The following is a 23,360-nucleotide window of genomic DNA, read 5'->3' on the forward strand; positions in this document are numbered from 1 at the left end:
CCTTGGGGAGGAAGAGGGGGAAGGCAGCTTATTTTTCCAGGCTTTCTCAATTGCACAACAGAGCTACTAAGCCAAGCCTCTCTTCCTTTTATTGGCTGAGGCTCCTCCCCCACCAGTCCCCTGGGGAAGGAAGGAAAGAGCCAGAGCTTCCTTTACCCAGTTCCTCGGATCCCATGGGAGAAAAACAAAGAAAGCACCTTTAAGATCAATGAGTGCTAACGTTTTCAGCATGTTTTAAGATTTTTTTAATTAATTGTGTTTGTGTCCTTTATAAAGTTTATATCTCTGCGACATAATCTTAAATAGGTACACACATGGCTTGGCCCGACATGGCCTGGCCCGACAAGGTCTAATTTATGTCAGATCTGGCCCTCATAACAAATTAGTTCGACACCCCTGCCCTAGTTTTATTGTTCTATTTATCACTACAAGGGCAGCTGTTTTTGTTATATTGCAATGGCTTTTGGCAGTGTACAATAAAATTTTACCTACATACTGAGTATTGCTTCATCTACATGGAGGCCTTTTTCCAGTTTGGTGACTTTTTTTGTGTGTGCATCCAAATGATATTTTTCTGTAATCATCCAGCTTTCCCCATCCTCAATAAGTTCTCTCTCAGACCTGCTATATTTTTTTAAAGAGTGAAGACCAAGCGCATTAGCAAGCCATCTGGATGGGAGGTTGCACATTTTAAAGGGCCATCTCATATTGGTACCATGTTATTTCCATCATTTCCTAGTAGTTCCCATTTTCCCTGCCAGGTCACTGGAGGCTATAAAACTTTTCTAAAATTAGAAATCATTACAGCCAGTGCTTTTTTTGCATTTTTATTTGCATATTAAGCCACACCCCCTGACACCAAGCCAGCTGGAACTGCGTTCCTGTGGGTTCCTGCTAAAAAAAAAAGCCCTGTTGACATCCCTGTGTGTACTTGATTATTCTGTTGCTAAGATGCACAAGTGAGACTGAGCGTACCTACACTGCAAACGTCACACACCGGAAACAGATGCAATGGTCCATTAAATATACTTCCTCAATTTCTTGCCACCTCTTTCTTCAAGACAACTTCTTTGGCATGACTGCAGTTTCGCAAATCTAAGCAATGGCTCCAGTCTTATTTAAAATGCTGACATTTACAGTCATCGGGTGCCTCCTGACAGCACACAGTAAGACCTTTCTCTCATGTATAGTGTTTATTTTCTAAAATGCTCTATTTTACTACCTAATTCAAGATACATTGCCCTCCTTCTTTCAGTTCAGCCATCTCTATCAGATGAAAATGAGCATGACCCTGATGAAGATGGTAAGTTTCCTTTGGCAGCTGGCTGCATGCTCAGTGCAACCAAGTTTCTTTTTGTTGTGGTGGTTTCTTTAGGGTGGGTCTGGCCCCATCCTGGATTAATTAAAGCCCATTTTGATTAAATTATAAACCAGCACTATCTCTGCACAAAATCTATAGTGCCTGTCTCCAAGCTGTATTTTTCCTTATTCTTTCAGTTCAATCATTTCTTCTAGACAGGGAATGATCACGAACAACAGAATAATGTCCCCCCCCGCCCCATTATAATAGTGAATGTAATAGAAAAAGAACAATAGTGGATATTAGGTGCAGGGGTATCTGCTCCCACCTCAGATGAAGATATTATTAAAATATTGCTTGAGGCTTTAAAATGGGAACTGGGAAGCTGAAATGTTTGTTTGTATATTTCTCACTTTTGCCTGTGTTTCGGTGATTGGCATCAAGTTGAAAGATAACTAAATATTATACTGAAAAGATCAACACAGAGTTCCATTATCTTATTTTTTTAAAACAGTTTTGGGGTGAGGGTGGGGTGTTAACCAAAACACTCTCACTCCGTAGCCATACCTCACTCACAGTTTCTCCATTCTAAAATCATCACTAAGCTCAGCTGCTTTTCCTATTGCGAGGCTAAAATTAAATATATATGCACCTACCTTTTTGAATCCTACAGAGGGTAGGGAGGAGGGCAAAAAGAGTTGAACCTAGAATGTGCTTTAAAGCAGACAAAGGGTTAAGGTTTGTTTAGGATTGCTCATTGTACCTTTTCCATTTCACTGGCTTTTGACCACATTATTTACAGTTCCCCCCCCCCCCCCCATGCCAGTTGTGTTAATGTGTCTACCACCTTAGGACATTTCATGCATCTGCTGAAGTAGTCACTAGCTCATAATAAATCATTTTGGTTTTTAACACTTGGCATATTACAGTGTGATGTTTGAAAGTTAATGGTAGGCTCTTCCTGATCTGCTTTTCCACCCCCCTCAGAGCCTATGTCTTGTCCTACAATCAACAGTCCCTCAACAGAAGTTGCCATAGGCGAGAGTGTAACACTGAAGTGCTCCTCGAAAACATGTTCTCTGCCAGTTAACTACACCTTATATAAAGGAAATGTCAGAGTGCTATCTCCTGCAAGCAATAAAGGAGAAGAGGCTGAATTTAACTTCACCATCAAATTAATCAGTGAACTGGGTGAATATAAATGCAAAGCTGCAAATTTTAATGAAAGCAAATATAGTCTTGGTTTCAACTTCACACTGGGAGGTACGTGTGGTTTTTCCAGACACAAATTTCCAACTTCAAGCTCTGATCTTGAGACATGCCTTTTTACAGGGACAGTTCAGCTGTTATAGGCACTGGAGAAAGACCTACAGGGGCAATGGCCTGGGGCAATGGTCACACAAGGTGAGGAGTCTCTCATCTTACACTCAGGGGCTTTGACGCAACTGCCATCACTAGCCAGCCTTTATGGGGAGATCATGCCAGGGAGGAGGGTGACCCTTTTCCTTGGTAATTTTTTATCCTGGTAGGGTTGTATATTTGGATACTGCCTACCTGATAACATGCTTGATATTTGTGGTATCAGGTCAGGGTCAGCAATATCCAGCCATTGCTCTCTTCCCAAATCAGGCATTGTCACCCCTGATAACACTGGATTCAAGAATCCTGTTGAGAGTGCAGGTGCTAAGAGATCTCTCAGCTCCATACATGAAAGCCCTATCAGTCCTGATAGATGAATGGAACCTTCCTGTTAATTAAATACCTAGCAAACAAGACAGGACATATTTTGTAAACTTTAAAATACTGTGTGCTTTCATTGTGCAGAAAGTGACACACATATAACATTCCTTCTGTAGACATACAAATGCGGAAGGCTGGCAACATTTGGAGTACCATTTTTCTGTCAGCATATTGCAACATGATGTTTAAAGATTAATGGCAGACTCCTATTTATGTGGCTTTTTGTTCAGAGCCTGTGTCTCAACCTGTGGTCTGCAGTTCCTCAACAGAAATTAGTAGAGGTGAGAATGTGACACTGTCTTGCTTCTCAAGGACTGGTTCTCTGCCCATTAAATACACACTATATAAAGGAAAAAACAGAGTGCGACGTCCTGCAAGCAAGAACAAGACAGGAGAAGCTGCTGAGTTTCACTTCCCTATCAATTTAATCAATGATCTCGGTGAATATAAATGCAAAGCTGAAAACAAATTTTCTACAGGAAAATATAGCCTTGGTTTCAACTTTACAATGAGAGGTATGTGTGCATTTTCATCAGCGAGAGATTCAGATCTTGAGAAACACCAACTATGCGTTTTCACTGTTGGACACAAGAGACCCTGACAAGCTGAGTATTAACAGCTTGTAATAATCCCGCAAGGGAGATCCATATGAGTGTGTAGCATTTTGAACATATAAAGCTGCCTTATGCCAAGGCAGATCATAGATCCATCTAGCCCAGGGGTACCAAACATACAGCCTGGGGGATGAAACTAGGGCTCTTCTCCAACCCCTGAGCAACTGATGTGAGGAAGAGAAGGCAGGAGGCTGCTCAGGGCGAGCCAGGACAGGGCGTATGCGGTAAAGTGTGTGTGGTTAAAGCTGTCAAGAAATAGGAAGGAAATTGCTAGGGGTCAGGACTATGATGAGATAAAATATTGTGGTAGGAATGGCAGCAAAGATGGAGAAAGAGGAAGCATGGTGTTTTCCCCTTTTCTACCTCCTCTGACCGCAGCTGCATGAGGATTGGTGAAGCCATGGGGCATAGCCAGTGCTGCCACCACCACATTAAACAGGAACTGTGAGTGGGGGGGGGGGTTGGTGAGAGTGGGTATGTGGGGTGGTAGTCTGCCAATTAAGGGACAGGGCTGGCAGGGGAGAGAGAAGCAGGGCCAGCGCATGGATTGGGAAGAAATTGGGCTGTCTTGTGCATATCACTGAGACGAAAGATATCTCATTCTTGGAAATGAGTGGAAAGCCAAAGGAAAAAAAGGGATGCTGCTATCGCTGCTGCACACTGGACAGCTGCAGAACTGAGAGGCAGAGTGAGTGTTAGGGGGTGGGGAATGGCAACCACCCTTCTCTTCTACACCTGATCTCAGCCCATGAAAGAGAAAAGGTAGTTGGAGGACAAAAAGCTCCCCTTGGAGTTTTAAATAACAATCTCTCCTTTAGGACTTCCTGCTTCAACAGAAAAAGCAGAATAGATGAGAACTGGTGGTGGGTGGCTCTGGGAGAGCCAGGTTCAGACACCCCTCCTCCTGAGTCAGGAACCTATTGTCTGGATCACCCAGGGTGGTTGTTCAACCTGGCCCACCTCACAATGTTGTTGTTGGGGATGGGGCTATGGAAGGAGGAGTCCAGTGTGCCTTCTTGAGATCCTCAGAGGTAGGAAGGGGGGAAGAGAGGAAACAAATAGTGAGAGATAGATTGTAGCCATGCTAGGCTGCTGGGGCTAAGCATATGGGGGGGGGGGGGATTTGCTGAAAAACTGCCTTATTTATGTGGTGAGGAAGATGACTCATTTCCTAAAAGTGCTATATATACAAAAAGGAATTAATTTATTTGGAAATATTCCATCCCCTTTATGGTACCCATTGGAAAAAAATACATTTATTGGGTTTTTTTGTGTGGATTCCTCAGTAAATCAATTGCTTTCACTCCTAGGAAACTTGTTTGTATTTTGAGTAAAAATTCATATTGTTAACTGGGCTTGCCTATGTCCTTTATAAAGTTTATTTCTCCTGTACTTGGCATTACATTTTACAGCACACATGGCCTGGCCTGACAAAGTAAAATTTATGTCAGATCCATAGGGCTGCCAAGCGCTTGCCGGGGGTGGGGGATGGCACTACTGAAATGGGGATCTTCTGCATTCATAGCATGTACTCTGCCATTAAACTTTACTATCCTGCCACCATTCTATGTGGGTTGAGTAGGTACACACCTTCCTATCTGTGTCATGATACCTATCTGCACCCTGTTGAGCTGCTTGGCTATATTTTTTGGTATAAATGGGGTCATGGGCATCTGAGGTTTCTAGTTATTACATGGGAATATGTGTTTACAACTAACTACAACTGGGTTGGCGTCAGAACCTATGTTTGCTATATACTTTTCTTAAATGAGGCCCAGAAATGTACCAAAAGAAGGAACCTAAAACTCTGAAGCAAAAAACAGACTCAGAAACATCAATTTAGGAGCACATCCTGTAATTTGTGATTACATCTGATTAAAAGACACTGGTTTTTTTAAGTAAAATGGAAAAAAAATGTATTGAAAAAGAATCATTACCATACCTAATCATTACACCTTTTTATTAGCAGGAGAGGACAATAATACAATTTTGTTCATCGTGCCACCTCTGCTATTGCTGCTTTTGGCATTATTTTTAGCAATTCTGTTGCTTATCCTTCCCCGGCGTAAAGCAAGTAAGTTTACTTTTGCCTGCCTGTGCTTCCACCAATACTTTTCCCCCAAACCATGTGCACCCTAGAAATTGAAAACAGAATATAGTTTTACTTTCAGCTTGTCAACTGAACATGAGCCCTATCCTTCCATATGTGCCAATATGCTGGCTGGGGGAAAATGAGTAACTATGATTTATTCCCTGTGTTGTGTGAAAACCATTTACTACCATATAGGGTTGCCAAGTCCAATTTAAGAAATATCTGGGGACTTTGGGGGTGGAGCCAGGAGACATTGGGGTGGAGCCAAGATCAAGGCTGTGACAAGCACAATTGAACTCCAAAGGAAGTTCTGGCCATCACATTTAAAAGGACAGCACACCTTTCCAATGCCTTCCTTCCATAGGAAGTAATGAAGGATAGGGGCACCTTCTTTTGGGGCACATAGAATTGGACCCCCTTGTCCAATCGTTTTGAAACTTGAGGAGTATTTTGGGGAGAGACACTAGATGCTGTACTGAAAATTTGGTGCCTCTACCTCAAAAAACAGCCCCCCCAGAGCCCCAGATACCCGCGGATCAATTCTCCATGATTTTCTATGGGAATAAATTTCCATAGGGAATAACAGAGTTCCCAGCAGACATTTCCCGGCCTCCCCTCCCCCTGCTTTCTGACGACCCTGAAGCGGGGGGAGGGCCTCCAAACCAGGGGATCCCCTGCTCCCACCTGGGGATTGGCAACCCTACTACCATACGGGAAGTGTTTAAAGGAGGGGGTGGTGTTCCCAAATGGGATCATGGAGGAGCAAGGAATAACAGGAAAATTTCCCCCAGTCCAGTTTTTCCTCTCCTGAAGAGTATTCAACTATGAAATTCAGTGTTGGGAGGAACAAACTGGAGGCCTGCAAATAAACGGGGAGGAAAGGAAATAATATGGAGAACTTCAGCTGGCCAATTTCCCATATGATTCTCCATCTGCCTTTATTTCCACCTATTCTCTTTATCCAGTTCTTTCTAGAACTTACTCATTCCTCAGCAAGTTGCTTTAGGAGGCTTTGGGGGGGGGCTAATTTATACTATTTTCTGCATGACTCCAAAGACGCACAAATATGTGGAACCATACCTTGTCTGTAGGGTGCAGTGAGCTATAATGATATGGATATAATGATGCTATTGATTGAATGTTAGATACAGTTAAGAATATTTGCATTGATATTGTGTTAGGTCCAGTGAGGAAAGTGACTCAGCCATACGATTCACTATTATCACATGGGCAAACCATTACCAGACTACATTATTTTCCCAATGATGTAGAGAGTATTAAAATGGAGACCAAAAACTCTAGGAACATGTTGAATTAATTGCCAGCCAGAGCTCATGTAAAGTCCCTACAATGAGATCACCAAAAAAATTACATATTTTTGACAATTCACCACACAGGTCGTAAACTACTTCATAAAGATTCTAGGGATATGCAACAAACAAGTACATGTTGGCAACATGATAGTAGAAAATAGATTTATGTTACAGGTAAAACTACAAGCAGTGGTTGCTTCTTAAAGGACATGTCAGGAAATCGTCATGGATTTAAATTCCAGTAACAATCTTAATATTTTTAATTTATGTGGGTAGCCACCACAAGCCAGAATAATGGCAGGCTTTTCTGTGTGGCGCTCTGTTCTTTCGTTCTGGCCTCATACTTCTTTCTGCATTTTTTTTTTTAGCTGTAGCTTTTGTTTTTTTCCTATTTTTCTTCCTCCTGGTATTTTTGAGACCACTTTTACCTGTCTTTTTCTGGAAGCTGATTTTGAGTCACCTTTTTTATGTATGTTTCTTTGTTTTCTTTGTCCCACCTACACCTAATTGAAAACCTTCCAAGGGTATAATGCCATAGAGTCCACCTTCCAAGGCACCTTCCAAGGATATAATGCCATAGAGTCCACCTTCCAAGGCAGCCATTTTCTCCAGGGAAACTGATTTCTGTAGCCTGAAGATAAACAGGTTACTCACCTGTAATTGATGATCTTCGAGTGGTCATCTGTGCAGTCACACACATGGGTTTTCCTATCAGGACGAACCCTACCTCGGAGATTTTAAAAAGCTAGCCTAGGCGTTATTTTTGGCGCGCACTCCCTCTCGCTCTGGGGAGCAGGCATCCACTGCGCATGCCTGTAGCGCGAGGGAGGCGCCCAACCCACTCAGTTTCTTTCCCCGCCGCTGACATAATAGGAGCGCGGATATATAAGACAAGTAGCCAGCAGCGGGGACGGCTGGGCGGGCGTGTGTGACTGCACAGATGACCACTCGAAGATCATCAATTACAGGTGAGTAACCTGTTTATCTTCTTCGTGGTCTCTGTGCAGTCCCACACATGGGTGACTGATAAGCTGACCTGCAAGGCGGTGGGTGCTGGCACTAGAGTTGGAGGAAGAAATAGTGCAAAGGTTAGTGCAACATAGTCAGCACATTATAGGCTATAAGGTAAGTAACTACTCACCAAGCCCGGACCAGCTTCTTAGTCAAAGATGGAGCGAAGAACTGCCTGTCCGAAGGATGCATCCCGCCTAGCACGAACGTCCAAAGCGTAGTGCATGGCGAAGGTCGAGGAGGAAGACCAAGCGGCAGCAGCGCAAATGTCCTCCATGGATACACCCCTGGCAAGGGCAGATGACGTTGACAGAGCTCTTGTAGAATGAGCTCTTATGGCAGATGGGACTGGTTGCTTCGCGAGTTTGTAGCACAGCTCTATAGCAGCAACCAACCATTTTGATAGTCTCTGTGTAGATATCTTTTTTCCCTTATGACGGCGGCCGTAGGCCACAAAAAGTCTGGAGTCTGTGCGGAACGATGCAGTTCTATCTATATAAAAGGCGAGTGCTCTTCTCACGTCTAGACAGTGTAGAGCTTCTTGGCCCTTATCCGTAGGCCGTTGGAAAAAAGCAGGTAAGGTAGTGGTTCTATGCAGATGGAATGCGGAGACCACCTTCGGTAAGAAAGCGGGATCTGGCCGTAACACCACCTTATCATGGTGAAACATGGTGTAAGGCGAGTCCGCTCTGAACGCGCAGAGATCACTTGCTCTTTTAGCAGAGGTGAGTGCAACTAAAAGTGCCGTTTTCCATGAGAGGAGGTGAAGTGGTATCGTAGCCATAGGTTCGAAAGGCGGTTTTACTAGTTGGCTAAGCACTAGTGACAAACTCCAGCTAGGATACATTTGCCGCAGTGGTGGGTGCAAATGTAAGATTCCCCTTAAGAAGGATTTCGCAGCAGGGTGTGAGAAAACAGTTCGACCCTGTACATGCGGGTGAAAAGCTGAGATTGCTGCCAGGTGCACCTTCAGAGAGGAGTACGTAAGGCCCTTTTCTGACAAATGCAGTGTATACGCTAAGATTTGAGGCATGGAAGCCGAGGAGGGGCTGAAATTATGCTTGGTAGCGTAGATGGAAAACCTTTTCCATTTCATGGAATATGACTTCCTTGTTGACGGTTTCCTTGCATTAAGGAGAACGTGTCTTACTCCTTCAGGAAAGTCTGAGAGCATATCCTCCAGGCCGTTAGGCGAAGCCTGTTCGGGTCGTGGTGCAGAACCCTGCCGTTCTGCTGGGACAGGAGGTTGTGTGCCAGAGGGAAGTGATGGTAAGTGTTTTCTGACAGGAGGAGAAGGGTTGTGAACCATGGCTGGCGTGGCCACCATGGCGTCACTAGAATGCAATCTGTGTTGTCCAGTTGAATTTTCTGTATGCACCGTGTTATTAGCGGAAAGGGAGGGAAGAGGAAGTGTAGTGGACCGGTCCACGTTTGTATGAAGGCATCCCCTGCAGACTGTTGTGAGGGCGGACCTCTCATAAAAAAGATCGCACACTGTGCATTGTCTGGTGCAGCAAACGCATCTATTGACGGAGTTCCGAATTTCCGGAATACTGGCAGAAGGTATGACCGGTGGAGTGACCACTCGTGGTCGTTGATGGAATATCTGCTCAGTCTGTCCGCTTGAATATTCTGTACGCCAGGAAGATGTACCGCAGTGAGGTGGATCTGATGGGCAATACTCCAATGCCACAGGTGCATTGCTCTTTTGCAAAGGCGGGTGGATGCTGTCCCTCCTTGCCTGTTTATATAAAAAACCGTCGCCACATTGTCTGAGGCGATTTGTACGTGTAGGCCTTGAAGAGATGGAAGAAACGATTTTAACGCTCTGTGAACAGCTAGAAGCTCTAAGCAATTGATGTGGAGCGACTGTTCGTACGGTGTCCATTGCCCCTGGACCGTGAGTACGTCGAGATGAGCTCCCCAGCCCCATCTCGAGGCGTCTGTTGTAACCACTGCTGAGGGGCTTGGCCGTAAAAAGGGCATTCCCGCAAGCAGGTGAGCTCGAACTGTCCACCATTCGAGCGAAGGGAGGATGTGGTTTGGAACAGTGAAGACCGTTCCTTGAGATTGGTGTTGGGGTCGAAACGCGCGGACGAACCAGATTTGTAGGGTTCGCATGCGTAGTCTTGCGTGTGTCAGAACTGCCGTCGTGGCTGCCATAAGTCCTAACATGCGCTGAATGTTGAAGGCCGGTTGTTTGGGTTGTCGCATTATTTGTGTGGCCAGCGTCTGAATGGAGGATATCCTGTCCACAGGAAGATACGCCTTGTGGTCCGTGGTGCACAAACGAGCCCCAATAAACTGAATGTCTTGAGTTGGGGTAAGGTGTGACTTTTGATGATTGACCTGGAGGCCCAGGTTTGCTAGGAGCGCAAGTGTGATGGAAATGTCCTTCATCAACTGCGTCCTTGAGGCTCCCACAAGGAGCCAATCGTCTATGTATGGGTAGGTTGCAACGCCGCGTTGTCTGAGGTATGCTGCAATAACCGCCATACATTTCGTGAATGTCCGTGGTGCCGTGGAAAGTCCGAAGGGCAGAGCTCGGAACTGGTAGTGGTTGTTGCCAACGGCGAAGCGCAGAAACTTTCTGTGGCATTGGTGTATTGTCAGGTGGAAGTATGCGTCCTGTAAATCTACCAGTGCCATCCAGGAGTTTCTGGGGATTAAGGGCAGAATCGATTGTAAAGTGATCATTCTGAATTTTCTGTGGCGGATGAATTTGTTTAGGGCTCTTAGATCCAGAATCGGGCGCTGTCCCCCATCCCTTTTCGGGACTAGAAAGTACCTGGAATAAAAACCTGTCCGATGATACTGGACTGGGACAGGCTCTATAGCCGCTTTGGCTATTAAGGTGTCTATAAGAATCATGGGATTCCCGTGCCTGTTAGCCGCCCTGAGCCCGCCTGGCGGGGAGGGCGGGATATAAAAATAAAATATTATTATTATTATTATTATTATTATTTCTTCCTGAAGGGAAGGTGATGGGGGAGTGGAAACAAAATGATGTCTTTTTGGTGGTGCTTGAAACTCTATGGAGTAGCCCCTCCAAATAATGTTCAGAACCCATTTGTCCGTGGTTATTTGCTGCCAATTGTCGAGAAATGGAAGAAGTCTGGAGACGTGCTGAATTGGTAGAGGTAGAAAGTCAAAGAGACTGCTTTGATGAAGATGCAGCCTTTTTAGGTGGTTGTGGTCTCTGCTGTCTCTGGTTAAAGGATTGCTTTGGAGGAGGAGCCTTACGTTTCCAGTATTCAGATTGTCGAGGGGATCTGGAACGTTTGAAGGGCGTTGGTTTCCATGATCTGGGCTTATAGCTCTGTTGTTGTTGTTGCTGTTGGGCTACCCCCAATCTTTTCGCTCGTTTGCGGCTGTCGTCCACGGTGGAGAGTATATCGTCCGTTGTGGCATTAAAGAGACCTTGTCCATCGAAGGGAAGGTCTTCTATTTTGAATTTCAGATCGGGCTGCAACGAAGAGGATCGAAGCCAAGCGTGTCGTCTTAGGGCAATTGAGGCGGCCATCGCCTTGGAAGTGCACCCCACAGAGTGACGGATGGTGTTTATCTGTTGCTTTGAAATCCTGTTGAGCTCCTGAAGCAGCTTGCAGGCTTGTTTCTGGGAGGGCTCAGGCAGGGCAGAGACGAGCGTATTCAGTTGGGAGGAGATATTGTGGGAATACGCGGCGAAGTATGCTAGGTAATTGTTGATTTTGGCAGTTGCCGTCGAGATTGAATACATTTTCCTTCCAAGAGTATCTAACTTCCTGCCTTCCTTCTCAGGGGGTACCGGGTGGCGGGTCTGTTTAGTTTTAGAAGATGAATGCACTATCAGAGAATTCGGTGCTGGATGGCTAAATAAAAATTTCGAATCCGGTGCTTGGATCCTATAAAGGGATTCAATGCGTTTTGAAGTTGGGGGAATGGAGGCTGGGTTGTCCCAAGCTTCTTTGATGGCTTCTAGGTGTACCGGCAGCATCGGCAGAAAGGAACCAGCAGGTAAATCTGAGTGCACCAAGTCGTGTACCACGTCTGTCACCTTGGGTGCATCCGAAGTAAGAGTTACGTTAAGTGCAGAGGCCATATTGGCAATCAAGTCCAGGTATGTCTTTGCCCCTTCGGACGGTGACAAATCCGCGGGCTTGGCGATATCCGAGGCGGGGGACCCAGGGGACATGGACTGTATCGAGTCCGATGATTGAGCGTCGGATTCAGCATCAGAGTCAGGTTCGGGTTCAGGTGGGTCCGGTCTGGTTGGAGTCGTGCTTTTGGGTTCCACTGGAATCGCACCTCTAGGTTTAGAAGTCGAAGTGGAAGGAGTCGGAGACGGCTGTTTCGGTAGTTGCTTGCTCCGTTGGACAGGAGTCGCTTCCTTGGATGGGTTCCTGTGATAATCGGTTCGGTACCGAGAATGGTGGTATCCGCAACATGCATGGGATTCGATGGAAGGAGACCTTGAAGCATAATGGCGTCGCCTCGGGGACATGGATGGGGACCGAGATCTCGGGTTGTAGCGATGGCGGTCCCTCCCTCTACTAGGGGATCTCTCCGGGAAACGCGTATGATGGTACCGATATCTCTCTATGCTGGGGGACCTGGCTGGGAACCGATGCGCATCGAAGTACCTGTAAGCGTCATGTTTGTACTGGATGGGATTCGACATATCGCGGAACGATCTAGGATCGATGTGGTGTCGAGTCCACTGTTGCGGGTCTCGAATCGGCTCCAGAGCAGGGTCTAGCATGGATCCTTGCGGGGAAGGGGATCGGGACGGAATAGGAATAACTTCTTCCGTCTGTTGGTGCGGCGACTCCGTAGCCGGGGTGGTCACTTCCTGGGTGTCGGATCCGGGAGTGGAGGGCTCGCATTGCGATTCGGGCTCGTTCTGTTGTTCGGAAGATTTTCTCGAGTCCCTCGGAATCTTCGGGTCCTTCGGGTCTGTCGGTTTCCGCGGAGCCTTCGGATCGGACGGTTTTCTCGAATCCTTCTGGCCCTTCGGGTCGGAATGCTTATGTTTCTTAGTGTGCTTCCCGCCCTTTGGTTTAGTCGCCGCGGCCGTTTGTTCTGACGTTCTCGCGCCGTCGCCGGCTTTCGCGGCATCGCCGGACTTATGCTTGCTGGGAACAATGGCCACTGAAGCTGCCGACCGTGCGCCGTCCCCTTGGGGAGTCAGTAGGGGGGGCGACTTACTTGCTGACGAAGATTGCGACATATCAGGCTGGAGCACAGACTCCATTAAGTGGCTTCTGAGTCTAGCGGCTCTGTTTTTGCGCGCCTGTTTGCAGAATTGAAGGCAATGCGCACAGGCGTCCACTTTATGGGATTCTCCCAAACAGAACAAGCAAAGCGAATGCCCGTCCGATGTAGGGATTTTCGCCCTACAGCGCGAGCACCTTTTGAAGGTTATTTTACTGTCCCTTCCTTCCATACGCCCGGGGGGGGGGGGTGGGGGAAGGGAGGTCTGAGGAAAAGCGGGGAAGATATTTATCTAAATTTTTTTTTTTTTTTTTTGAAGATAAGAATATGAAGAAATAGCGAAGGATGAAATAAGAGGAAACTTGAAGAAAACGGAGGCTAGATATCTGAGGTAAGTGAGGAGCGCAACGAGGTAGGACTATCCCGGGCGGCGGTTGGAAAGAAACTGAGTGGGTTGGGCGCCTCCCTCGCGCTACAGGCATGCGCAGTGGATGCCTGCTCCCCAGAGCGAGAGGGAGTGCGCGCCAAAAATAACGCCTAGGCTAGCTTTTTAAAATCTCCGAGGTAGGGTTCGTCCTGATAGGAAAACCCATGTGTGGGACTGCACAGAGACCACGAAGAAGATCAGTTATAATTCACCACTTGGAGGCTGGCATCTCTACCTATGAGGAATCCTGAGATTTCTCTTTAGAATATCAGTTCTACTACAAATATAATTCACCTTTCTTTTCCCCACATACAGCATGTGAAATAACAAACAGCAATAAACTATTGTGGATTATAAGAATGTATGAAGCAGCCTTATATTCAGTCAGTCTATTTAGCTCAGCAGTCAGCAGTCTACTCTGACTAACATGGACATTTCCCAGGTCTCATGGAGAAAGACTTTAGAATGTCTTCCCCTATAATAGCTACCTGAGATACTTTAACTGCAGAAAGGGAGGCAGTTTTTTGTTTCTGGGAACTATTTTCCTTTTTTTCAAGAGCTACCAGCCACAAGATCGCAGATTAGTGGGTGAAGCCAGTCACAAAATGGCAGCTGATAGAAAAATCATGTTTCAGAGCAGCTCTGCAGTGCTAAGGTGGGGAAAACTCTCCTCTGTGAGGCAAGCACATCACCATCCCAAAAGGTTACTTTCCTTGCAGGGGAAAGTTATACAATGTTTTTGTTGGACAAGGCGGATTGCAGAATTGATAAGGGGAGGGGGAGTCAACAGCATTCTCCTTTCCCATCCAGAGCAAGGGGTGTGCGTGTGCATGAATGAAGGAGGATTAAATGTGGAAAGGAACTGGTGCTGAAATTGTCATCTTCCCATCCAGAGTAAAGGTGTGTATGTGTGTCTGTGCATGCCACTTTTTACATGAAAAAAGGAGAAAAGCTGCCACAGTACTTTTAGAGGGAAGAAAAATAAAGGAATTACAGCAGCACTAAAGAAAGGCCAGAGGGCAATTATTGCTTGGGGATTTACTGGTCACTCCTGAATGACCATCTGCCCTTGCCCTACCCCTGCTCTGAAGAAGCCAGGGATTGAACATAGTGCCTTCTGCATGCAAAGCACAATTGACAAGTCAATGCTCCTCCTGTGTAGCTACAAAATCACCAAGGGTAATGATTGCCACTTCCTCAGAAACTCCATAATAAAGATGGTAAATCTTTAAAATTTTGCTTCCTCTTGCAGGAAATCTGAGAGACGTCCCACCCACTGTTAACCCAGCAAGTTACCCAGGCCCAGAAAATGATGTGACTTATGCCGAGATTGGTAAATTCCAAGAGAATTACTCAATATGTCTTTGTACAGAGAACTGTCTGCAGAAATTAGTAATATCTGGGGAATATTTCTGATTTGCAAAAGAAAGAAGTAGAGAAATCAACAGCTCTTGCCTTACAAATTTATGCCTTCATGCAATATAGGGAGAGGGTGTAAATCACTGGAACATTATACAGAAGTTCTGTCAGGAAATTACATAGGTGGAAAGCCCCTCTTGCTCAGCCAAGTCAAAAGCACTATTATTAATATTACAGAAAGCTAGAAGGAAACATTTTGTCTTAGGCACAGGGAACAGATGGTATTTGGAGAAGTGAATTATACATGCATCAGATACATAGTTTCTACCACAAGCTAAGTAAGAAAGCAATGGATTAATATCTAGTGCAGCAATAAGGTCAGTGCAAGGACACACATATTGTGATTGTCAGCTCCCCCTACTGTGGTAGCCTAATATGCCCTCCCCTCTTGCTCCTTAGGAAGAGGTGACCCCCCTGGAAGATTTGGGGTGGGGGTCTTTTGGACTATCACAACAGGAGGGACCTGAGAAAGTAATGCCCCATGCATGTGAGTCCTTGCACTTGTGGAAACACTGTGCTGGATCCAACTCAATGTATGGGAGGTACTAGCACTCTTGGTATAATTATAGTCAAGGAGACTCTACAGGGTTTACAATAAAAACATATAGAATTCATATCAGTCTAACGGTGGTTCCCCAGACATTAGGGATTTCAAAACAATCTCTGCAGCAATTAACATTGAATCGGGACACTTAACAGTTTGATAGGCCATAGCAAGGAACTTGAGCAGAATGTAGATCACTTTCTAAGTATTCTGCCAGTAGCAATCAAAGGCAGTGCTAGAAAACTGGCTAAGACGACAAGATAAATAACAGGCTTATCAGAAAGGAGGGGAAAATTACAGTATGAAGATTTTTACATTATGATTCTTGTTTTTTTTACAGTATGAAGCTCAAGAACTGTAGAGGTCAGCGTTCTAGTTAGATCTGTAGCCCACCCTGTCTAAAGACTCAGGGTGGGCACCTTATGAGGCATGGCTATAGCAACACAGAGCATTTGAAAGTGCAATAAAACCATAGGAAAAGGGAGCAGAGTTTCACTGATTCAAGGTCAACAAACAGACCTTTCTATTTCCCAAGCAGCATATGGGCAAAGAACCACCAGGCTAAGAACTAAACAACTGGGAATGATTAATAGAGTAGCAAACAGTTTTCTAAGCACAAATGAAAGAAATGGTTACTAATCTCCTTCTAGTCCTTTTTTGTATTCTATCAAAAGCAAATGTGATTTAAAAGTTTCACTGAGCACATGAGATCATTTCAGATAATTCCCCCAAACCCCTATTTGGAGCTCTGAACATGATAGTGATTGAATTGAGCCCTAGAGAACATAAGATACTATGCTGATCAGTCAAATGGAAAGAATCAATAAAGTTCTGGGAACTCTGTCTATTGTCAGTGCATTGTTCAACTCATACATGAATGTTTTTGCTGGTCAAAAGTCCCCTTTGCTCTTTTCATTTATATTTCTTACTTGCATTCTATTCAGCACATGAAAAATTCCAAGAAGAATATGTCAACTTGGAATTTAGTAACAAAAAAGAAAAAAGAAAAGGTAATGTCTACATGTTTCATAACTTAAAGAAAACCAGAACATGATGTGTATGATGTTTTTAGGAGGGCAACTCTACTCAAGCCAACTTTCAGTGAGTGGCAGAAGTCAGTGATAGAACAAAGTTTGAATCCAGTGGCACCTTTAAGACCAACAAAGTTTTATTCAGGGTATGAACTTTTGTGTGCATGCATACTTCCTCAGATAGAATGAAATGGAATTTACCAGTCTATACATGTAAGGCAGAAGTTGAACAGTAAATTACTATACAATTTGTTTACACTGAATGCTTGAGAGGAGACAGATGGAACGTACAAGTTCTCAGTCAATTGCTCTTAGCACTTCACAATTAAGAATGATTAATTTATACATCGGCTTCCAATTCTGACACATTTATTTGCTCCACTGTTTCCCCCCAAATTAAAACCAAACAATGGTGACCATATAACGTTGCATCTGTTAAAACATCATTATGCTGAATGTTATTTGCTGTTCAACCTCTGCCTTATATGTATGGACTGGTAGATTCAATTTCATTGTATCTGAAGAAGAGTGCATGCACATTAAAGCCCATACCTTGATTAAAACTTTGTTGGTCTTAAAGGTGCCACTGGACTCAACCTTTGTTGTACAAGGCAAGTACTAAGATAAGAGTCAAATCTACAGTTGAAGAGGGTCTTCAACCTCATAACTAAATTTTCAGGTCAGATTATTAAACAAAAGTAATATGCAATTTTACCTGAAGAATTGTAGATTGAAACCACCTCTGCATCTTGTAACCTGATCTTTCTAACAAATTACCAAAGCCAGCTAAAGAGACCAAATACAGAAAATGTGAATACTAGGCAAATGTGTAGTCTATGTGCCAATGCTAGGCATAATTTTCAACAGGATGTGCATTCCAAAGAACGGTGTACCATTTTAAGAACAATATGAATAGAATTAGGGATTTTTTTTAAATTTAGGATTGCAACCTTTTTTATTGTTGGTCATACTAAAAATGGTAGCTCATATTAGCCTATCAGCAGCAACAGAGCTAGTCAAAAGATTATTGGGAACTGCAGCCCTGTTGCACTTTATGCTAAATAAGAATGTTTTACTAGTATTTTGGTGCATTTGTTAATAGATTATGTAAGTGGAGGAGAAGCAGTAAGGAATTCATACATAAAAACAGACCTTCAGGACCTTTCTGGTTTTAAAACAAATCCTTGTAAGAATATTAGAATATTGTTAATTTTAAAATACCGACAAAAATCTTGGTTAAAATTGAAGAACATTGAAGCATACAAAAGTTAAAAACTTGATACACAGGGAGTTCCACATAACCACTACTGCAGTGAACAGAGAGTGAACATAGCCAGTACTGCTGGACTGCACCTTAGGTGTTTGCAAGGGTTTTGCTCAAAAGAGTCAATGAGACTGCAGCAACAAAAAGGAAATATTACTATGATCCTTCCCTGGGCCATACAGTGCAATTTTAAAATCTGCTTTTTGGAAATGAGCTCTACTGAACAGATGTCAGTAGGATTCTGAGTAGGCTTGTTGGGAATTCAATTGCATAGTAGTGAATGACAGTCACCCTAGGCTGGATCCTGTGCAGTGCCAAGGAAAGATACTGGAAGAAGCAAATCATTCCTGACTTCCCCTTCCCCCAGCAACTGCCTAAGAGTACCCAAAAAAGTGATGCCCAGCACTGAGAAACCCCTGTGGATAAAAAGCCATGCAACATGGCTAGCTACTGCAAAGGGGAAGCAAATGAAATCACCATTGTTGTGTGAAAGGAATGTTTCTTGCTTAGAAGGACACAGGATCCAACTACTACAGGCAGTAATTCCCAAACCACACAAAAATTATGCACATGGAAGTTCATTTATATAACAAGCAATAGCTATTTAAGACTTCATTTATATTTTAATGTTTGTTACGCGTAATGTTTACTTCTGATTATTTGATTATTCTAGTGAGCTTCGGAGACGCTACTACAGTCGCCTATTCAGAAGTCATCAGAAGATAAAAAGGTAAAACTCCTTCCTCAGAATTTACATTCAGTTGTGTGTGTCTGTGGACGGTAATATTTCTTTTCCTTCTCTATTCCTCTGACCTACTGGTCTTGAGTAATATTGATCTATCCTACTAAGAATAAAAGGAAGAATTCAAACCAGAGTGAAAAAGCTATACTATGTCAGAGACTGTCTCTTGTCACAAGTTGCCTGAACTCTCATGGCCTGAACAAGGAATTTAAGTTAAAAAATGTATTTGCTGGCCTAGGCTCCATTAAATTTTTAGTAACTAAAATGTCATTTAACTCGGGCATAAGTGGTTTAATTTCTCCCTAGCCTCCTTATGCCATAGATATTCAAATAAGACATGCTTCACAGTTAACTCATTTAACTCAGGCATAAGTGGTTTAATTTCCCCTTAGCCTCCTTATGCCATAGACATTCAAATAAGACATGCTTCACAGTTTCTATGCTCCCTAAGCCACAAGTGCAATATCTATCTGAAACAGTATACCTAATATATGGTTTTCAGAGATTGCGGATGGTAGCACATTTAATCCTGTGAGCATAATTACTTGTCTGCATCTTGAAACTGTAAGGCTAAACAAGTATTTTGGAATTGTAAAGTATGCTGGGATTCCCATGTAGAGAGTAGACATGCCTAGCTCAGCACACAGTACTATTTTATATCAATCTTCATAATCAACTGCTTAATAGCCTTATGGGCTAGGGGCTACCCTAACACAAAGACAACTTTCTCTGAGCATTGCATAATATTCAGTTTTTCTATTATAGCCTGATTCCATGGACTGGAAAAATTATATTTTGCCATATAATATAATAAACTATTATCCTTAGAGAACATTATTTTGATTTGCAGATTAAATTAATGCCAGCATCCAAACCCTAGATTCAACTGAACGCTGGCCAAGTTCCAGTCTAAGGGCAGCACCAGCCACATATTTCAGGATCCCACAGATCTAACACAAGAATTGTATTAGTGGCTGATCTATAGTTTCATTTATCCTGTGAACCCACAGTGGGCTACCTTTATCATCTTTAGTACTGTCCTTCGTTCAGTGTAACTACATTTAGAATATTGTCCACAGTTTTGGTCATCTCATCTGAAACATATTGCAAAACTGAAAAGGCTGCAGAAAAAGATAGTTTAAAAAGATAGTCTGCAGAAAAAGATAACGGGTTTGGGGCTCCTTTGTTACAAGAAAAGGCTAAATAGTTTGGGCCTTTTACTTTAGAAATAAGGAATATAATAGTGGCTTTATAAAAATATGGATTGTGTGGACAGAACTTCCTTTCCTTCATAATGCTAAAACTCCAGGTCACCCAATCAAAATGATGGGCAGTAGATTAAGTGAAGACAAAATAAAGTACTCTTCACAAAATGCAATGATAGTTGTTAGCTTAGAAGGTGACCAGACAAATCCATGAAATATATCAATGACTTGGATAGCTAGATGGAAAGCCTGATTTCAGTTATAGTTAGCTCCTTCTAAATACCAACAGCTAGGACACTTGGAAGATTAGCAAGGGCTATTGCTCATGGCCCCTTTATGAATGTCCCAAAGGCACCTGGCCAGGTCACTGCAGAAAAACAGGACACTGCAGTAGACTTGGTGGGCTTTTGGTATAATCCAGTAGGGCTCTATAGTCATTGTAGAGGATGCACACAAAGAATTTGTGTTAAACTGCATAACAGGAAACTCTTTTTTGAAAAGTGCAAGTTAGCTGAAATAGGAGCAGTTCAGTGTAAATATTTTTTTTCAAGCACTCTCACTACAAACTTTTATATGGAGTGCAAAAGAGCCCCTAAGCTACAAAGAGCACATTTGTGCTCTGCTGGTCCTGCACTTGATCTATCCCTAGATCAAAGAATAGAGAAAGAAAAGAGACTACATAGCAGCCTAGAAACAAGATTTGCTTGGAGTGATGGTTGGTGTTATTGCCTCACCAGCCCTGTAGTGTTATTGAAATATCACATCTACATCTTTCACAGCCTATATATTTCCCTTACATTACCCAGACAATAGTCATATATTGATTGCTGAGCTGAATCTGACTCATAGAACAACAATCACACAAGTTAGATTTAGCAGATGAATCAAAGAAAATCCACACACCCTTTTTTTTGGTTAAACAATTTTATTTGGTAATATATGGAAATCATATCCAATACTAAAAAAATATTAATAAACACTTACTACCTTCCCCATACATTACACTTTCCCCACCTCCCCTCCCCCCAAATCTTGACTTCCGCCGGTGCCAATTACCTAAAATTTTAATATCAAAAGGTATCTTTAACTTTAAAAGAATCTTAATTAAAAAAAGAAATATATATATATATATATATATATATAATTTTACTTTATAAAGTCCCACCCAGTTATTATAATTCATCTTCTTTCTTCTCCTAAATATCTAGGTGGTATTCTCAAAAACCACCCAATGGCCTTTTACTTTCCATTCTTTTTCTATATATCATCTGAAATTATCTCAATCCCTTTTAAATCCCTCTAAATCATAGTATTTCAAGATTCTTGTAAGTTTATCCATTTCACTCCATAACATGACTTTTACAATCCAGTCCCATTTTTCTGGTATTTTATCTTGCTTCCATAACTGTGCATATAATGTCCTAGCAGCTGAAAGCAAGTACCAAATTACAGTTCTATCTTCTTTTGGAAATTTCTCCATTTGTAATCCCAATATGAAAGTCTTTGGAGTTCTCTTAAATTCATATCCTAAAGTTTTAGAGATTTCTCGTTGAATCATTTGCCAAAACTGTTTCGCTCTTTCACAAGTCCACCACATATGGTAAAAACAACCTTCATGCTTTTTGCATTTCCAACATCTATCTGGCATCTTATTGTACATTTCTGCTAACTTTTTCGGAGTCATATATCACCTATACATAATTTTATAACAGTTTTCTTTATTATAACATGTCGAAATTTTCATAGAGTTCTTCCACAAGTATTCCCATGTTTCCATCTTTATTTCTTTATAAACATTAATTGCCCATTTTATCATTTGAGATTTTACTACTTCATCTTTAGTAGACCATTTCAGTAATAGTTTATATAATTTTGAAATCAACTTTTCATTATCTCCAAGCAGAACATTTTCTAATTCAGTTTGCACTTTCCTTATTCCTTCATTTTTAATATCATTTTCCACCAAGCTCTTTATTTGTTGCATTTGGAACCAGTCATACTTATTATTCAATTCTTCAGCTGTTTTCAACTCTATCTTGCCACCCTGTATTTTTAATAATTGATTATATGACAACCATCTTGCTTCCCCTGTCTCCACCGATATTTTAATTACTTCTGCTGGCACTATCCACAACGGTTTCCTTTTATCTCCATATTTTCTGTATTTCATCCACGTATTTAACAAATTACTTCTTATATAGTGATGAGAGAAAAAACCATCCATCTTTTTCTTCCCATAATACATATAAGCGTGCCAACCAAATTTATTTCCATGACCTTCCAATGCTAAAAGCTTTCTATTCAACAGTCACCCATTCTTTTTTCCATACTAAACATACTGCTTCATGGTATAGCTTTAAATCTGGTAGCTGAAATCCTCCTCTTTCTTTTGCATCTGTTAAAACTTTCATTTTAATTCTTGGTTTCTTTTCTGCCCATACAAACTCTGAAATTTTTCTTTGCCATTTGTTGATTTGTTTAATGTCTTTCACTATCGGAATAGTTTGGAACAAATACATAATTCTTGGTAAGATATTCATTTTTATTGCAGCTATTCTTCCAAGCAATGACATATTAAGTTTATTCCATTTTACCATATCTTCATTCATTTTATGCCGCAGCTTTTCATAATTATTTTTATATAGATCAATATTTTTCATTGTAATCTCCACACCCAGATACTTTACTTTAGAGGTAACTTCGCATCCCGTTAAATCCTGCAGTTCTTTTTGTTTACTCCCTTGCATATTTTTGCATAAAAATTTTGACTTCTCTTTGTTGATGTAAAATCCTGCTTTTTCTTCATATTCTTCTATCTTAGCTAGTAATAATGGCGTTATTTGTATAGGATTTTCATTTATAAACATTACCTTGGCAAATGCTCTAATCCACACCCCTTTTTATCTCTTTATAAGACCCTGACAAGGCAACATAAGAAGGGTATGAGAAATAGCAGACAGACTTTTCAGAAGTTCAATACCACACACACACACACACATATATATGTGCAAAGTGTTCTCTTTTTGATGTTCAATTTTTACTCAAATTCCACAATACTAAGACTGCAGAAGTCAAGGCACAAGACAGCAATTTTATTCCACTTACCATTTGTTACCAACCCTCTCTTCAAATATGGTGCAACATTTCATGTACAGCCTGTAGGCATTTTATATGACACATACTGACATTGATGCAAATGTCATTTGTGTGTTAAAACTTTGGACTGTCTAGTGACAGCTTTAAGAGGATTTTTCTTCAAATGACAGTGACTTGTCTGATTTCAGCTCATCCGTTATGGTTTTCCAGTTTGTATGGCAGAACAAGGCAACACTATTGCATAACCTTGTGCTAATCTGTTCCATCTGAAAAGGTGATTAATTTAAAATAACTGCAGTACTTCCCAAGGCAGAAAAATCTCAAACTGAGTATCAGTAGAACTTACTCAGCTATGCTTGTATGGCATTT

At 42.4% G+C, this 23,360-nt stretch overlaps 1 protein-coding gene across 1 annotated transcript; it reads left to right on the top strand.

Annotated features, from left to right (window-relative positions):
- Positions 1-1,048: 1,048 nt before the first annotated feature.
- On the top strand, positions 1,049-18,674 carry MILR1 (mast cell immunoglobulin like receptor 1). The gene is made up of 8 exons (XM_060252561.1): positions 1,049-1,166; positions 1,256-1,303; positions 2,288-2,563; positions 3,271-3,555; positions 5,624-5,728; positions 14,943-15,023; positions 16,598-16,663; positions 18,622-18,674. The coding sequence occupies exons 1-8, from the start codon at positions 1,103-1,105 to the stop codon at positions 18,672-18,674; spliced, it is 978 nt and encodes a 325-aa protein (XP_060108544.1). The 5' UTR covers positions 1,049-1,102.
- The last annotated feature ends 4,686 nt before the right edge of the window (positions 18,675-23,360 follow it).

This window comes from Heteronotia binoei, chromosome 13 (assembly GCF_032191835.1).
Source record: "Heteronotia binoei isolate CCM8104 ecotype False Entrance Well chromosome 13, APGP_CSIRO_Hbin_v1, whole genome shotgun sequence".
NCBI lineage: Eukaryota > Metazoa > Chordata > Lepidosauria > Squamata > Gekkonidae > Heteronotia > Heteronotia binoei.